Source organism: Rhinolophus ferrumequinum, chromosome 12 (assembly GCF_004115265.2).
Source record: "Rhinolophus ferrumequinum isolate MPI-CBG mRhiFer1 chromosome 12, mRhiFer1_v1.p, whole genome shotgun sequence".
Classification (NCBI taxonomy): Eukaryota; Metazoa; Chordata; class Mammalia; order Chiroptera; family Rhinolophidae; genus Rhinolophus; species Rhinolophus ferrumequinum.
In genome coordinates, this window is record NC_046295.1 from 31,711,936 (window position 1) to 31,730,415 (window position 18,480).

Sequence of the window (18,480 nt, forward strand, 5' to 3'; positions counted from 1 at the left end):
TCTGTTTTTTTTTTTTTTTTTTTTTTTTGAATTCTTTTCTTTTTGTTGTTCTGTTTGGGTGTTTTCTGCTACCTTATCTTCCAAATCACTGATTTGATTCTCTGCTTCATCTAATATACTATTGATTCCCTTTAAGGTATTGTTTATTTCAATTATAGTATTCTTCATTTCTGACTGGTTATTTTTTGTGTTTCCTGTCTCTTTGTTGAAGTCTCTCTGAGATCATTGAGCATCCTTGTAAGCAGTGTTTGAAACTCTAAATCTGATAGATTGCTTGTCTCCATTTTGTTTATTTCTTTTTCTGGAGCTTTGTTCTGTTCTTTGATTTGGAATATGTTTCTTTATCTCTTCATTTTGCCTACCTACCTGTGTTTGTTTCTATGTATTAGGTAGAGCTGCTGTGTTTCCTGGTCTTAGCAGAGTGGCATTATTTGGTAAGTGTCCATTGGGGCCCAGTGGTGCAGTCTCCCTGTAACTGTGTCCCTTGTGTGAGTTGCATGTGCCCTCCTATTGAAGTCGAGCCTTGGTTGCTGTTTGCATGTCAGTGGGAGGGATTGACTATCAGGCTGGTTGATTTTGAAGACTGGCAGTAACTACAGTGGAGGAGCTGATGTGCAGAGGCTGACCCTACAGAGCAGGATTTGCTTTAGCAGGAATCTAGTGCCTGCCCAGTCTGCCCTTTGGGTATGTCTTTGGTGGTGATGGTTGGGTGGTGCTCTGGTATTGTCTGAAGGTGGCCACCAGCTGTGTTGGTTCTTGGGCCTCTTGGGAGGGGCTCTGTTGTAGACCAAGGTCACCTACTGCCTTTGCCCCTGCCTGAGGCCACTTGGTATGAGTCACAAAGTGACCTATAGATGTTGCCCCTTGGGCTGGCCTTATAGGTGCCTGGGAGAGGCAAAGCTGCAAACTGAGGTTGGTTGCTGCTAGTGCCATGCTTGAGGGTGCTTAGTAAGAGGTACAAGTCATACAGAGGCCAGGTGCTGCTTTTTAGGAATTGTGAACCTTTGAGAGACTGGGAAAGTCCATGGCATGAGCGATGATTGGCTATTTGTATGGAAAAGCCCCTGGAAGGGGCTTTGGTGGGCCTGCACGTTGGGTGGATTGGAGTCTCGGAATCACCAGGGCAGGGTGAATGGTGTTAGCCAGGTTGATGGAGACTCAGGTACGGTGCCTGCCTAAGTCTGCATATGTGGAGGGCTGCCTAATTCTGCCTGCCTAAGTGTGGAGGGCTCAATAAAGAAACAATGGCTTCTGCCAGCACTTCTGTCTGGGAGAAAGCCACTCCTCCAGCCCTCGTCTTGGAGCCAGACAATTCAGTTCCTCCCTGTAAGTCCTTGGCACCTTTGGAGCGGCTTTCCCAGTGATGAAGCTCAGAGTGAGTGAGTCTGTTAGCGAGTAAGTCCATGTGTGGGCCCTTTAAGAGGAATGCCTGGGACTCTAGCCTCTCTCTGTCTCACCCAGCGACAAACTGCTGGTTTTTACAGCCAGAAGCTATGGGGACTTCTCTTCATCACTGGAACCCTGGATTAGAGAGCCTGGTGTGGGGCTGGGAATTCTTACTCCTTGGGGGACCTCCACAGCCAAGCTATCCCTCCTGATTTTTAATGGTCACACAGGAGTGTGGAACCAGCTTGTTCTGCATCTCTACCCCTCCTACCATCCTTGAAGTGGCTTCTTCTGTATGACCTTAGTTGTAGGACTTCAGTTCAGCTAGACTTCAGGTGCTTCTCAATGGTAGTTGTTCTGTAATTTAGTTGTAATTTTGATGTGGTCGTAAGAGGATACAAGCACAGCATTTACCTCCTCTGCCATCTTGACTGGTGATTAGAGAATATTGAAGCTGGGTGTACTGTGGTCCTGAGAATATTGAAGCTGCCAATACTATGGTCCTGGTTATAACTCAAAAGTTAATCAGATACAAAATGGAGGCTTTATTGTATACTTGCTTTCCTTTTGTCTACAGTCCTTCAGTTTCAGACTGTAATTAAATTTGAATTGCTCAAAATAACAATTTCACTCAGTTTCAGATGCATTATAGATTGATTTATTAATTTGTCCAACATATGTTTATTAAGGGTGTATATGCCCCACATATGTTTATGTGCCATTTCCTGGTATCACACAGTTGGCACCACTCACAAAGTGGCAGTGGTGAACCCTCCTAATTTGTTAGTCCTGATACTAGATAATTAAGCAAAACAATTTCCTTAAAGTCTTATGTGGACTGCACTGTGTGATCACATGGGACACATTTAGATCCTCAGGGGCCAGTTCTTTACTGGCTGAATTGTTACCTTTTCATTTTGCTGTATGTATATTTATTGTTTCATATTTTTCACATCGCTTTTAAACACCATTATTATAGTCAAAAGACATGTTATGACGGTTAAATTAATGATATAAGCACCTCAGAAGCAGCTTCACTGCTAAAGAATGAAGGCGTCCAATTATTTGGTTTAGAAGCAATAGATTCCTCAGACTTTTCAGTTAACAAAGATGGGAAAAAGCAAGTGGACACAGGGGGGCAGCATAATCCTGGTTGATGTTTTCTTTTTACTGGTTGAGCTTGATGTTTTCTTTTTACTGACCTGTTAAATACAAACCTCTACTTTGGTATGTGCCGTGTATATTGAGTCCAGCTGTAAAAATGCTATTTTAGTAGGCACCCATTCCCTGAATCAGAGCTTGATTTTATACTTTGTTGTGATGTTTACGAGACATCAGCAAGGAAAACTTCTGCCTCAGATGATCTGGCTTTGAATTCCTACTTTGCTGTGTGGCATCATGACAAATATCTTCAACTCTTAGAGCCTCAGTTTCCTTGTGGCAAAAAGGGGTCAAATGAGACTCTATATTGGGAAGCAAGCTGTCAATTCGATATGCTCTATAAGTGTTAGTTATTTCTCGAACCAATATTGTTATTAAAATTATTGTCTGCAGGCTCATTTGTTTCCTTTGGGGGGAGAATTGTTCATAATGGCATTCGTGATGTCCCCTGTGTGTGCATTAGCTTGTTAAGAACATGGAGTGCTTTCAGACATTTCACTTGGCTTATGAGAATTGCTCAGTCTGTGTATATGTTTATTTATTAGTTATAACCTAGGCTCTTGTTGTAACATCCCCTTGGCGTGTGACCTTTTCAGATGGGGTGGCACTTTGGATCTCTAGAAAATGACCAAACCAGAGAGACAGAATTGAGAAGTTTCACAGCTTTCTATTTTTCTAACGCTGTTTGTCTCTTTTTCTCCCTGTGATTCCTAAGAGGGTGGATGAGCCTGCCTTCAGTTCTCTGAGCTCTTATTTGCATCTTAAATTCCTCCTAAATACAGGAATAGTAATTTGGTGGGTATCATTTTTGGATAGATGAGCTGGCTAAAAACATATGAAAAGAAAAAGGGAACTGGCTGAAAACATATGAAAAGAAAAAGGGAAATCTCAGTGTGCAGAGCACCATACCATGCATCAAGGGGTTTGTTTCCACAAGGAACATATGATTGAAAACACATGACATTCATAGAGACCAGAGTAGTGCTGGGACCACTGCTGGGCTGGTATCATGGAGCAATCATGGTAATGGCAGGTCGTGTCAGGTACTGTGTTGTGGCACTTCACGTGGGTTGTCATCTGTCCTCACAAGAGTCCTAAGGGCAGGTGCTATTATGAGTTTTACATATTTTCCTCAAGAGGAAGCTGACGTTAAGGCATTTACGTAATTTGCTCCAAGTCACATAGCTGGTAAATTGGTGAAGCAGGATTTGAATCCAGCTCTGACGTCTGAACCTGGAACCTGAGTTCTTAACCACTTGCATTGTAGGGTTTAGTAGAAAGTTGTATTTTGCTGCTAGTATGGGTGAGGAAGTTGTCATATCAGTTCCCATTTTCAGGCTGCACTTCTGAGACCTCTGAATGGAGGAAGTCTCTCTGGCCAACAAAAGCGGGGAGGTCATGCCCATCATAGAGAGCCGGTGAAGACACATCTGTTGTATTTATAGCATCACAGTGTGTGGAGAACAGATTTTAGTGCGGGAAGAATGGAAGCAGGGTGACACGTAGGAGGTCATAGTAGCAGTCCAAGAGCGAGGTGGTGCTTGCTGAGAGTGGGGGTGGTAGCTGTAAAGATGGAGAGGAGGGGAGTTTTTAGATTTATTCTGGAGATAGAGTCAAGAGGACTTGCTAATGGATTGAGGTAAGGAGTGAAAGAGTGGAATCAAGGATAAATCCTAGACTTTTGGCTTGGGCAACTGGTACTGGTGTCTCTGATGGGCGTGTAGGGGAGAGGGTACTTAGGGGAAAAAAATCAAGAGTTCTATTTTGGAACCTATTATGTTGGATATACTGTAAGACATTTTAAGGTGAAACTTGAAAGATTAATAAGATCTCAACAGGATGGGAAGGAAGAAAAGGACATTTGGGAAGGAATAGCCTAAGCTGAGGGACCTATACCGCAGAGGAGAGAATGATACATCATTAGTTTACTGTGTCTAGAGAATGTCTGAGAGGGGAAGAGTAGAAAGAAATGATATTATGATGAAAAATTTGGAATACATTCTTTTTTACACTTTTATCCTTATTAGAACCCAAACATTCATAGTAGGTGGATTAAGAAGGAGACATTAATCCATTATATTATGTGATATAAGGTCAATTGTTCCCTCCAGTTGATGTACCAAAAATATACCCTCATCAGAATTCTTCTCACAAATAAAATGGCGGTCACCAAACAGTCAAGTTAACCTCATCCACTACGTTTCTTTTTTGGCGGTGCTCTGTGCAGGGACCATGCTCAGTCCAAACCACTTGGGTAGCAACTGCCGTGCAGAGAATGAGGGCTCAGATAGAGGGCAGCTTCTCCGTGCTGTAGCTCAGTGATTCTCAATCCTGTTAGGCCACGGTCTTCTTTAGTAATGAGTATTTTGTAGCATACCTTCTACCACACTGAAAAATATTCATCGTAGTTAATAGAACCAACTTACACAAATCATAGTAATTCAACTGTAATATAAAGGAGAAATAAAAGGATATCAATACGTACATAAAATGATAATGATATCAAAATAAATAAATAAAATAAAATGATATCAATACGTAAATGTTGAGCATAATGAAGTATTTAGATGTGACATGATTTTCAAAATGCCAAAAGGGTCTCAGTAAAGATCCAAACAAAGCTAAGTACAGTTTTCCCTCAATTAACGTGGTACCCATGTTCGTGAAAATTTAGTGTATTTTAAATTGTGCAAAAAAGTGCTTTGTGTTTATATGTAACAGTTAGATTCCAGGCTCAGATGCTTATAAAATGGTTTCTCACTGGAAGACTATCTGGGAAGGTTGTTAGAAAGTTGTGTAGGAGTGACTTGAGCATTGCAGGACACTTTAGAACCTTTGGCTTCCCGTTTTCTGGGCCACTGAGACACTGACATCCCTACATTACAGAACACACCGATCCCCAGTCTTCACTGTGACCTTTGTGTGAACAGGGCACTATCTGCCTTGTTCTTGTTCTATCCCTAGAACTTGGCCCACGGTATGTCCTTAGAAAACATTTGTTGAAGGAAAGAAGGGATGGATGGATGGATGGATGGATGATTGATGGATTGACAGATGAGTGAGTGAATGGATGGAAAGAGATTTTCCTCTTTGTTCTGCTTTGTAGAGTAACCCTTTGATAGTTGTTTCTTTTCTTTTATGATTTGGGAAGGCTTTCAAAAATTATGCATGAGATAAAAACTTGTAAGAGTCATCTGTCTCTTGAATAACAGGTACTGCAATCAACTTGTGTGTGTTTATATGTGTGCCATGTATGCCATCACCTGTCTAAGCTTTTATTTTGTTAAACTCAGGGATGTAGGTACATCATTTCAGTATGTAAATCTACTTACGCCTTTTCTTCTTTCTTTCTAGTGTGGGTAGAGTTGGCCTACTATGAAGAAAACACACGGGATTTTCTTTTCCCTGAGCCCAAGCTGACACCTTCACACCCTGGGATGTATAGGGAGGTGCTCATGAAAACGGCTGCAGGTTTTCCAGTAAGTGATCATGCCCAGCTTGCTTTCTGTTGGGAGAGAAATTCTTGGGACATGAACATTTTATTCCTGATAGGGCTTTGCTCTTGGGCAGATCACTTCATCTTGGTTCATATTCCTGTTACTCTGTTTTGCAGTCATGTTTGGATGCCCCACTCAAAATACCAAATTATACTGATTCCCATTATTGATCTGAGAGGTGGGAGTCTTACCTTATTTGGCTAAATCATTGCCGTATCCACACTGTCACATAGTTATAAAAAGGATGCTTTTAAAAAATATCCTCTTAATGCAGATTAACTGAAGATTTAATATCAGTTTTGTTAATTATAGCTATTGTTTTAGTAATATAGAGCAGTAAAATAGAGCAGTATAATAATAATGCTACCTCTCATTTATCTTGCACTTCAGTTTTTTCATATGGTGTCTTATTTTTCTCATAACAATTCTCAAGCCAGCCAAGGCAGATAATATGATCTCCACTAAACAGAGGGAAACTGACAGAAGTTCACAGACTGACACTATTGAAGGATTTTAAAAGACACAGCAGTTATTCAGTTGATAATCTGACTGTTTGGGGGGAATATCTGAACCCAAATTCAAAATATTCACTTTGATGTTATCTGTGATGATTTCTGACTCTGCAGCAACTCTGACAATTTTCTTGACTTTTATGTCACTTGGATGGCCTCCATTTTAAGGACCACATGTTTGTGGATTATAAAATATGTATTTAATACTCAACTTCTGTTACTGAATCACTATTTTTGTAGTTTAATAAAATGTTATTTTCTCTGTTTTGTTGAGCGTACTGTGTAGAATATATAATATGCAGATCCCCTGTTTCTATGACATTTATGGTGGCAGAATTTCTAGTTCTAATACTTCAAACAGCAAACATTCATCAAAAATTGTCCTAATCACTAAAACTTTAAGCCCTCCTTTATCTTTGGGGGTTTGGTGAAAATCACTGATACCATTTTTTTCTTAGAGATATTCTTTGTGTATCACTTGCATCCATCGTACTCGTGAGATGCTTGCCTTTATTATTTGAATTATTGAGTTGTTACTCTTTAGAAGCTAAAAGGGGATAAAACTGGTGAGAATCAGGTGGGGAATATACTTTATATTAACTTCGGTTTGCCTGACTTTTTTTATTAAAGAAAAGCCATCTATAAACATTGGGCTGGAATCCAGCTAAGTTTCAAGACAAGGAGAAACACACCTTTTATATTTTTCCCAAGTGTTATCTCTGTTTAACTGTATGGGCATAAGTAGGAAGAAGCACCCATAGGAACTTGGATTTATAGTTTTTCATAAATGCAGGTAATCATTAGGGAAAGGCCTTTAAAACTGTGGGGAAAGACCATCATGCGTTAGAGGTGAAGTATCAATTCTTTCAATGAAGTTAATGAACTATATTTAAACAATTATAAAAAGATAGAGGAGCTCATTTTCTCTCAAATGTCCCATAAAGCAATAATAAAACCGATTGCTGAAGTTTTAATACTAGCTGACATTCATTGCGTGTTCACTAGGTGCCAGCCACTGTCCTGAGTTCGTTACGTGGATTATCTTGTTCAGTTCTCCTTAACCCTGGCTACTATTCTTTTCCCCATTTTATGGTTGGGGAAGTTGGCATAGGGAGTTTAAGAAATGTACTCAGAGTCACGTAGCTGGTGAGCGATGAAGCAAGGATTCTCATGCTGGCCTGTTGGACTTCAGTCTTTTCACTCTTCGTCACTGCTCAATGCGCATTCTCGCATGTTTATTTCAGCCAATTGCCAGTTTCTTTTCATTCATATTGTAGGACAGGAGAATGAATTTTACGTACAGGTCAGGCAAATCATTTACTTCATTATTTTCTCTTAACTCATTGATTCACCAAGAATTTGATGTATTTCTTCCACTAAAATGTGACTTTTCTCTGTATTTCCGTATTTTGTTTTATTTTACTCACTTGATACCCTAACAGCGATCCCCCATCCCCTTTTTTTCCTGCCAAGGCCAAGGAGTTTTCTTTTTCAAGGATGTTTTCATAATCTGTTTTCTTGTTAGGTGAAGACTGACTTTATAAGGTAAGCAGAAAGAATAGTATTTTTTTAATTCTTAACTTTTAGTTAATTTAATTTTCTCTTTAGTGCAGTGATTCTAGAAAAATCCTAGTGTTAAATCCACTTAATCGACCTAACTACCATCATCATCATCCCATTGCTAGGGAGATCGGACAAGATGGAGCCTGTAAATTTTAGCTCTGAACTATTGGTGCTGTTGTGACAAAGAAAACACATTCCTCCTTACTGTCTGTAAATCATTGCCAGGAGTGTAGGTTATATGAGGTGAACAAGAATGTGTTATAGAATATAGATTCCTCACTGATAGGGACCCCCCTTCTCCTCTCTAGGTAAATGGATCAGGGATTTGAATATCAATTAAGCACCTGCGTGGATAATGGCTAAATATGGACTCTGATTGTCTGGGTTCAATCCCAGTTGTGTCACTCAATGACTGTGACTAAGGGTAAATTACTTAATCTCCGTGTACCTAGTTTTCTCATCTGTAAAATGGTATTTCCCTTATAGGGTTATTGTGAAGGGTAATTGAGGTAATATATGTATGAGGTCTGACAATTACGTTCTTGAACTTGTTGCAACAATGTTGCTAACCATTTTTTTAAAAAAAGTTAAAATTTATTGGGGTGACAATTGTTAGTAAAGTTATACAGGTTTCAGGTGTACAATTCTATAATACATCATCTATATATCACATTGTGTATTCACCACCGAGTCAGTTCTCTTTCCATCAGCATATGTTTGATCCCCTTTACCCTCATCTACCACCCCCCCACCCCCCTTACCCTCTGGTAACCAGTAAACTATTGTCTGTGTTTATGAGTTTTTGTTTCTTCATTTGTTTGTCTTGTTCCTTTGTTGTTTTCAGTTTTATGTCCCACATATCAGTGAAATCATATGGTTCTTGACGTTTTCTACCTGACTTATTTTGTTTAGCACAATAATCTCAAGATCCATCCATGTTGTCACTAATGGCATTATTTCATCTTTTCTTACGACAGAATTATGTATATATACCACATCTTCTTTATCCAATCATGTATAGAATTACCATATGACCCAGCAGTCCCTCTCCTAGGTATTTACCCAAAAATCTGAAAACATTTATCCGTAAAGATGTATGTGCTTCTGTGTTCATTGCAGCTTTATTTATGGTGGCCAAGAGATGGAAACAACCAAAGTGTCCCTTCGATAGATTGTTGCTAACCTTTTTTGATATCAAGAGGGATTATTCATTATGAATTTGTACCAACTGGACAAATAGTTAACCAAGTTTACTATTTGGAAGTGCTGAAAAGGCTGTGTGAAAAAGTTAGACAACCTGAACTTTTTGCCAACAGTTCATGGCTCTTGCATCACGACAATGCACCAGCTCACATGACACTATCTGTGAGGGAGTTTGTTAGCCAGTAACAAATAACTGTATTGGAACACCCTCCCTACTCAGCTGATCTGCTCCCAACTGACTTCTTTCTTTACCTGAAGATAAAGGAAATATTGAAAGGAAGACATTTTGATGACATTCAGGACATCAAGGGTAATACAATGACAGCTCTGATGGCCATTTCGGAAAAAGAGTTCCAAAAACTGCTTTGAAGGGTGGACTAGGCACTGGTGTCATTGCATAGCTTCCCAAGGGGAGTACTTTGAAAGTGATCGTAGTGATATTCAACAATGAGGTATGTAGCACTTTTTCTAGGATGAGTTTGTGAACTTAATTGTCAGACCTTGGATAGTGTTTAGCATAATAGTGGTATATAGTTAAGTTCACAATAAATGTGAGCTCTTACATTTTATTATACTGTCATTGAAGGGTTAATACTACCTCCCTATGAGGCAATGAGAAGACTGCACAAGTCTGTGGTTCAAGAGATGACTTGTTTAGTCTCAGGCAACTGGTCCTTGGGTGACCCTCCTGTCTCCTTGGGACACATGTGAGCTCTTGTGATTCACAGTAGCACTGTACACCCTGGGAGCTTCCCAGCCCCCTTCTTCATGTGGGGAGTCTCGATAATGGGAGGTGAGGCTGTGCTGGTCCTGTCATTGTACATTCTTTATCAAATGCCCCCCCGGATTATCTTATTCTGCAGCACTGGACCCTCGTGTTTGTAAGCCCAGAAATCTTGAGTCACCAGTCCAGGCCTAGCACTGTTATGGGCATGCATTGTAGAGGCAAAAAAAAAGAAAAGGAACTGAGGATGTAGGTTGTGTCGATAAGGACTTGTTCCACAGACAAGATGAATGCACAGTAATGAATATGCATAGAAATGAATGAATGCACAGGAAACAAGCTGACTAGTGATACACAAGCCCCACCCCTCGAAGAGGTAGCATGGAGTAATTGAAAGAAGATGGGCTTTGCTGTCTGACAGTTTCCAATCCTGGCTCTACCAATCCCCAGCTGTGTGACATTGGACAGACTATTAACCTCTCTGAGTCTGTTCCCTCACATGTAAAATCCTTATTATGATAGTGTATATATATATATATATATATATATATATATATATATATAAGGATTTTTAAAATATTGTGATATATGTATTATCACAATATTTTAGGAAGTACTGAGCAAAAATAGGAGTATCAATCAACAAAATAAAGAGTTTGGAAATAGATCAATGAACATAAATATTTGGTACTAAGGTACAAAGCAAGTTTTCAAAGTAAGTAGATAGGAAGGAGAGAATCCTAGCCATGGAACTAAATGAGATAACCTGCCCCTTAGGTTATCTCATTCAGTGCCATGGTCCAATATTTTAAATAAAGTAGCTAATTGCGTGGACACTGGAGTTAGAATGCCTAGGTTCAAGTACCAGTTCTGCAAGTTACTTAACTTTTTGTATCTAAGTTTACTCATCAACAAAGTGGAGATACTATTAGGACCCACCTCATGGGATTGTTCTGAGAATGAGGTGAGTTAATATATGCAAAGCACTTAGGTCAGAGCCTGGCACATAATACTAATTATGTAAGTGTTTAGATATTCTCTTATGTATATATTTTATTTTTCATCTTTATTGATGCATAATTGACAAATAAAAATTGTGCATATTTAAGATATACAACTTGATGTTTTGATATGCGTCTATATTGTAAAATAATTGCTATAATCAAGCTAATTAACCTATCTATCACTTACTGTTATTAGTTATCATTTTGTGTGTGTGTGGTGAGAACACTTAAGATCTACTCTCTTAGAAAATTTCAAATATACAACATAGTATCAACTATAGTCACATTGCTGTACATTAGGTCTCCAGAAATTACTCATCTTGCATAACTGAAACTTTGTATCCTTTGACCAACGCCTCCCTATTTCCCCCATCCTCCAGCCCCCCAGCAACCAGCATTCTATTTTCTGCTTCTATGAGTTTGACTATTTTAAAATCCATATGTAAGTGAGATCATGCAGTATTTCTCTTTTGGTGTCTGGCTTATTTCACGTTAGCGTAATGCTCTTCAGTTTCTTCTATGTTGTCACAAAGACAGGATTTCCTTCTTTTTAAAGGCTGAATAATATTCCATTGTATATATATTTGTTATATGTATTAATATATTTTAGATAATGTGTATGGATTATGCCAACCTCATAAAAGAGCAATTAGGTTCTTGTATGATTTCAAGTTAGAATGGGATGGGCAAAGAACCTGTTTCCAATAATTTTATTTGCCTCTTTTATGCTGTTTTATTTTTAGGGCATTGCTCCCAAAATAGAGTTTTCTACTAGGACAGCCATCAGAGAAGGTGTGTTTCTACATAGAAACAGATTTCTTGTAAGTATAATAAAAAAGCCAGTAATGCAAATGTCAATAATTTTCTCTAGAAATTTAAAGAACTCGGTTTACAAAGTTTAGATGCAACTGGGCAAATAGAAACCTGGAGACCTATTACTTGATTTGAATTTCTGTATTCAAACTATTTGCTAAGCCAATCACATTAAAATGAGTATATTTGGCACACATTTATCATGGTGGTGGAGCAGAATGATCCAGAAGCTAAGATCACAACTTCGACGTGTAAGTTAGTTAGCGTTATTGGTGGTTGTTGTTCCATGACTTTTACTCTTGATCTTAAGAACAGTAGTGTTTCCTTCTTTCTTTTGTCAAGGCTGAAGCTCAAAGTTATATTTGTGGGCCGTCTTTGGTAACCATAAAGGGTTTGGGGGCATCCATGAACACTGCTTCCATTTTGCCCTTTTGTTCAGCCCTAATTTCTCCTTAGCCTTGATTTCTTTCTGTGTTTCTTTTACCTTATAATACACAATTTTGCAACCATTTAAAGTCCTTTCTAGAACAATATGGAGAATAAATGAATGTAATTTGTAAAGCTACTTTAAGTATTTTGCTTGTCATCCTAAATCTTGCCTGGTGTCCTGGAAAAGACCTTGAAAATGTGGGCTGTGGTTTAAGGGTCCTGAACGAGAGGGTCACTAATCTGTGCAAGTCAATCAATCCTCTGGGCATCGTAACTCATATCATTGGAGACCAATGATTAATTTTAAGGAAGATACTAGCCACTTTTTAGTTTTTCTTTATTTGCCCTCTATTTTCTTCAATCTGTTTGATATGTGTGCACTGTGATTTTTCAGCTTTTCTTTCTTGAAAACTTCCTAATACAGATTTTCTTTTAAGTGTTAATTTTTTAAGTAATATTTTTTATTTTTTCTTATAACAAAAATGTCCCACATATTTTAGAAAATTAGAAAATATGGATAAGCTAAAAGGACATAACAATAAAAATTACCTGTTATTCTTACTATCTAGAGATGAGCATGACTAATTTTTTAAAGTATATTCTTCTATACAACACACACACACACACACACACACACACACTTTTATTTTAAAAGATTGGGATCATACTATCCTGCATATTATTTTGTATTTTTCCTTTTTCACTTAACATACCACAAACATGTTCTTGTGTCCTTAAGTATTCTTATACCAGGCAATTTTTCATGGCTTCATAGTATTCCATTGTATGTAAGTACATAATTTGTTTGGCCAATCATTTTTCTATTGTTGGGCACTTAATTGATATGTCAGGGTCCAGTCAAGAAAACAAACCACACCTGTTATTTTAACAGAAAGATTTAATGTAAAACAACAACAACAAAATGGCTAAATAGGGGTTGGAATCCTGAAAGGGAAAAGGGGAACACTGAAGTGATGGAGAGAGTAATGGCAGGAAATAGCTTCCACCCCTAGCGCTGGTGACGCAAAGGAAAGATATTGGGCCATGAACAGCATAGAAGCTTGAGGAAGAGACCCCATAGAAAGGGGATCCTGGGGATGGGCTGCCTTCCTGGGTGCTTCCTTAGGAATTCAGAGATAGGACTCTGATGAGCTGGGACTCAGACCTGCAAGGAGGGACACTGCTCATTGCAGGTGTCTCAGGAGCTTGGAGGAAGGCTCATGCTGGGGAGACTCAAATCTCTGAGTGCTGGTGTGTCTGAGGAGACCACAATGAGGCAAGTTCTGGGATTGTGTGTGTGGTGGGGAGGGGGTGCTATAAACTGGAACCATCTGCTGCTGCCAAGGTGAAGAATAGTTGCTGTGGTGATGCTGACAGGAAGAGAATGCAAAACTGGACGTGGCCAGTCCCGTCTTCCTCCTTCACTCTCGCAGTCTCCCTCTAGCGCCTTCTAGTGGTGGAGCCTAACAGAACAGCTGGAAAAGTAGAAAGGGGGTTGCAGAGTGCCAGCCCCAGTGTCATAAAGCTGAGTGTAGAAAGTTGGGTTTGGAGCTGAGAGGCAATTGCTTACTTACCACTCACCAGTATAGTTGGTTTCTCATTTTTGAACTTCTATAAGAATTTTTGTAGTGGTACACATAACCATAATTATTTCCTTATTTTAAATTCCTTGAATTGAAATTGCTGGATCTGAGTACATGACAGTTGTTTTCCCTCTCTATCTCAGTCTCTCCATATCTATCAATCATCTATCTGAGACTGGCAGAGGGAGTCTTATACTTTCCAACTTTCTCCTAATACAAATCTTACTGTTATTAATTGAAATATAACAAACTAGCAAGTTATAAATACTAGGGATGTTAAGCTGAACTGAAGAAAAATTAAATATAGAGAAGTGCCCTTCCTTAAGTTCATATTTGATAAATCTGACATATTCAATCTTCTACCTTAGTTAAACAAAATTCAATCAAGTACAATTATATTGATTGAATTTATTCTTTATTTACGTTTTTGTTTTTAAAAGTATTGTTTCTTTTTTTTGGTTTCAGGAAGAAAGACATAAGTCACAAAGGCCTTTATCTACATCATATGGACCCAAATTCCCTTTAAATAATATACAAGTGAAGCCAAAGGAGAATAATCTCAACAGACTACCCCAAAACATGCAGTCCAGGGCGCCCTCTCCATATTCTACCAAGCATTTCTTCCAGGACCAGCCAGCTCAATTGAACGTTGGAAATAATTTCAGAATCTCCAGAGAAAGCAAACCTCCATTTGTAGTTAGACATGTGAGCCTAAAATTGTTTTTCAGAGTTCTTTGGAATGGCGAGGGTGTGAATGAGGGCAGAATAAAGGAAGGTTGGGCCATAAAAACAAATGGGTAACATTAAATACAGAGGGAACTCAAACTGAATAATGACTATGATTACATTATGTTCTCTTGCTAGAGTCATTGTCAGGAAGCTCCCATAACAATGTCTTTACAAAGGACTTGCCCAATAAATGTCGGCCATCCCTATTTTTAATTTTTGAAAATATTAATAGTCTGTGATGTCTGCATATGGCAAAAAGAATCAGTGAACTGACAGGGGTAGAAGACGCATAAGAAAGGCTGGCATATACTCTGTACCAATCTAAAACTAAAGCTTCGCCAGTTCTAAAGAAAACTGCTTGAGTTTTTTAGATGGCATTGTTGCTCACTGGCTGTGCCTTAAAGAGCAGGAAAAATGTGTCTGCAGGAAGAAGCAGTGACGTGCCATAGTCAAAGCCCTTGATTAAATGCCTCTTAGATGTAACCCTCAGGAAGTAGTGGGCAAATTTAATCACCCTAGTTCTTTTAGTCTCCTTAAATATTTTGACTCCTATAAAAGTAATGGCAAAAAATAGAAGAGTTCAAAAAAATTACCCATAGGCTCATCAGCATAATAAAAATAAAAAATTTTTATTTGTTAATTCATTTTCTTTCATCTTTTTAAATATTCATACTGCTTAATTTTTCTACAAAGTTGTAGTTATACTGTACTATATACCGATTAGTTTCTTAATATATACAGTTAATATTACATTAAAAGCTTTCCTATATTATTTCAGATTCTTAATGAATATCATTCCACATTCGAGTTCATGACTTATTCTCCAGTAGTTCTTATGACTCCAGTAGTTAACTATTGATACTATTAAGTTGGTAGTTTGACCTACAGTCACTAGTGGTGATATTTGTGTATGAGACATCAGATATGAAGCATAGTAAGCCCCTAAGTCAAGGTGCTATTGAGATAATATATGCAGAGTTTCAAGTAGAACAGAGATGTTCTTTGGCTACAAACTACAGAACAGCTGTTTTCTTCATGGTGACTTGGGTAAAAATGGCAAAAATCTAGCAACCAGTCTTTAAACATGGCATCATAAAAATGTTCACCTGAGTTTATTGGACAATCTGATTTATTTCATTTGAAATAAGTTTTTGTAAAATACAATTTTGGTCTATGCCTTTATGGGCTCAATAAGCTTAAAGTATTGGTAGATTTCTTAGGGAATAAAACTTGCTTGATATTTTTTTTAACAAATTTTTATACAGCCTTTACTATGTGCAAAATTCTTTTCTAGCTGCCTTATACATAGTAACTCTTTTTTTTGCCAGATTTTTGGAGGATAGCTGATGTTTAAGTAGCAGTGTTAAAATTTAGAGGACCCAATGTGAATTCTAATCAATATATTTCTTAAAGTAGAATGAAGAGTAATATTACAACCTGCCTTCTTGAAATTTAAAAGCAAACAAACAAATAAACAAGGTAAAAAAGAAATTCAGCAACTCTGTCATAGATATTCTGGAAGAGTTCCTATTGACCTGTTTGCAGAGCCGGTTGTCCAGTGTAGGAAAATATGGTCACCTTACATAAAATAATACAGTCATCACTATTCTTTTTTTCAAGGGTGTAGACACTCAGACTGGCAGGGGATGTGGAAGGCTGAACTGTCACCTTGTGATAATCCCTTGTCTTCAGGGAGGAACCCACCTAGGCCAGCACTGCTCAGACTCTTCAGGAACTGAAACTCTGTCTTGTTTTAAAAGATTGCAAAATAAACTTCATTTGCTCTTTTATGGGCTTTATCCCTACCAATGGTTAGACTATAACTTGTTTAGTTCTTTATGCTAACATTTAGCCCATATCCTCATGTTCTAGCCTCAGTGAAGATAGGGACAAACAGCTTCCTCTAGTGTGATTATATTTAACTACTTGGATACTGTGAGTTAATTTGTTCCCAACCTTCTTTTCTCACCTGCATGACCTTCACAGGGAGAAAAAGGCATTGGAGGTAGTGCAGAGAGGGTAATGTAAGCTATAGTAGTTTCGAGTGTTATTTCTTTACTTTTAGGTGGACAGCGCAAAGCCCTTCGGTGAGAATATTTCAGAGCATCATTCCCGGAAGTCTAGAAGAAAATCTAAGTTTGCAAACATTCCGTTTTCAATGAGAAGAGGTAATCAAGTTTTTTTGTACATTTCTCTGGGAACAAATCTATCCTACTTCTAAATCTGCTTTCCTTCTGTGTAATCACAAGTTTCTTTGGAAACTTGGGGTGTAATTCACAAGTGCTTGCCAGCTGTGGAGTTCCCAGAGAAGGCATTCCCATGGAGCAGAGTCAGCTGAGAAGGTGTCTGTTCCAGAGTTCCCCGAGCTATTGAAGGAGACTTCTCTGTCACCAAGTGTCCTCTGGTTGCAGTTGTTCCCTGGCTGGACTGAAAAAGGAGGGAGCAGCTTGTCCTGGTGTGAATTCCTTGCAAAGGCGCCATTGATAGCCAACAAAGAAGACTCGCCATTTCTCTGAATGGGAAAGGGCAGGAGATTGGTGATCAGGAGTTCTAACATTTGCTTAACAAGATTCCATGTCAGCGAGGAGGGAAGCCAGTGCTGCTATGTGAAGCAGTGAGGTTAAGGCAGGAGATCTCAATTTTCAGGTTTCAGGACCCTTTTGCGTTCTTAAACATTGAGGACCCCAAAGAGCTTTTGTTTATGTGGATGGTATCTATTAATATTTAGCATGTTAGAAATTAAAACTGAGAAATGTGTAAAATACAAGGATACACAAGCACACATTCCAGTAGCGATCAGAGTGGTGATGTCATGACATATTATGAAGCTTTTTGAAAACTTCTTTGTACAGTCACGAAAGAAAGAGTGAAAAAGGCAACTCATTTCTTGGTATTGTTGGGAGAATAGTTTTGACCTTGCAGACCTCCTGAAGGTCTTAGAAACACCTCATGGGGTCCCTGGACCACACATTCTGAGAATCACTGGGTGAAAGCATCCCTTGGAGGCATTTGCCTTATGATTGAAATGCATGAACCATGTCAACACTAAAGGCCATGACAGTTTTTAACCATTTTTAACTTAATAAACATTCTTGGCTAGAAAGGGATGGTGGTGGCCCATTCTCTTGATTCCTGGTGGAACTGGACCTGTACCATCCCTGACAACAGGTTCCCTATCTTACGTTTAAAGGTTTATACTTTTAAAGTCTGCACAGTGTCTTATGGCAACTCAAGCCAGTGTTCTTGGATCATGTGTGACTGTTTGACAGCAGCCAACCAAGGACAGAGTACACTTTGAAGCAGAAAGTGCTTTATCACCTCTGACATTTAATTTGAGTCCTTTGTAGCCTATAAAAGCAGCACTGTCTTCCCTATTACAGTGAAATCAAGCAACAGCACATGTCCTTTCCTGGGAAGGACAAGCTGGGCTTAATGCTGGCTCAGTGACAGTGGGACTTATATATCACACTGGTCTTGGCCTTAGTCTTTTCTTAATCCTGGCAGGTGGAGAACTAAGGTTCCAGAGAGGTTACAGCAAGTGTACGGGTCATACACCAAGTTTTTGACAAACCTACTGTCGTGGGGCGGCCTGTGGGGTCTCTGGTCCCACGCCCCACACAAGAATGCAGGATATGGCTAGGCCAAAAAGGAACACCCATGGAGCCATAGGTAGGGAAGTCATACCACTATGGTCTCACTGGAAGCTGGGTTTACACGACGTGCAACCTGCTGTCCGCTTTGCTGCCAACCGACCGACTCTCCTCCATTCTCCTTCAGTCTCCTCCTCCTCGACTTCCCTCCGTAGCCGCGGCAGTTATATTAGTGGCCAATGGCTCAATGGTTATAGCTGACGGCCAACCAGCCACAGCTGATGGC

General features: G+C 39.0%; 1 protein-coding gene across 1 annotated transcript in view; it reads left to right on the forward strand.

Moving 5' to 3' along the window:
• SPATA6L (spermatogenesis associated 6 like) overlaps positions 1-18,480 on the forward strand; it is a 51,781-nt gene that overhangs the window by 19,415 nt on the left and 13,886 nt on the right. The window contains 4 exon segments of the mRNA XM_033124038.1: positions 5,902-6,026; positions 11,794-11,871; positions 14,341-14,580; positions 16,670-16,772. Of these exon segments, the coding sequence (XP_032979929.1) occupies positions 5,902-6,026; positions 11,794-11,871; positions 14,341-14,580; positions 16,670-16,772 (546 nt within the window).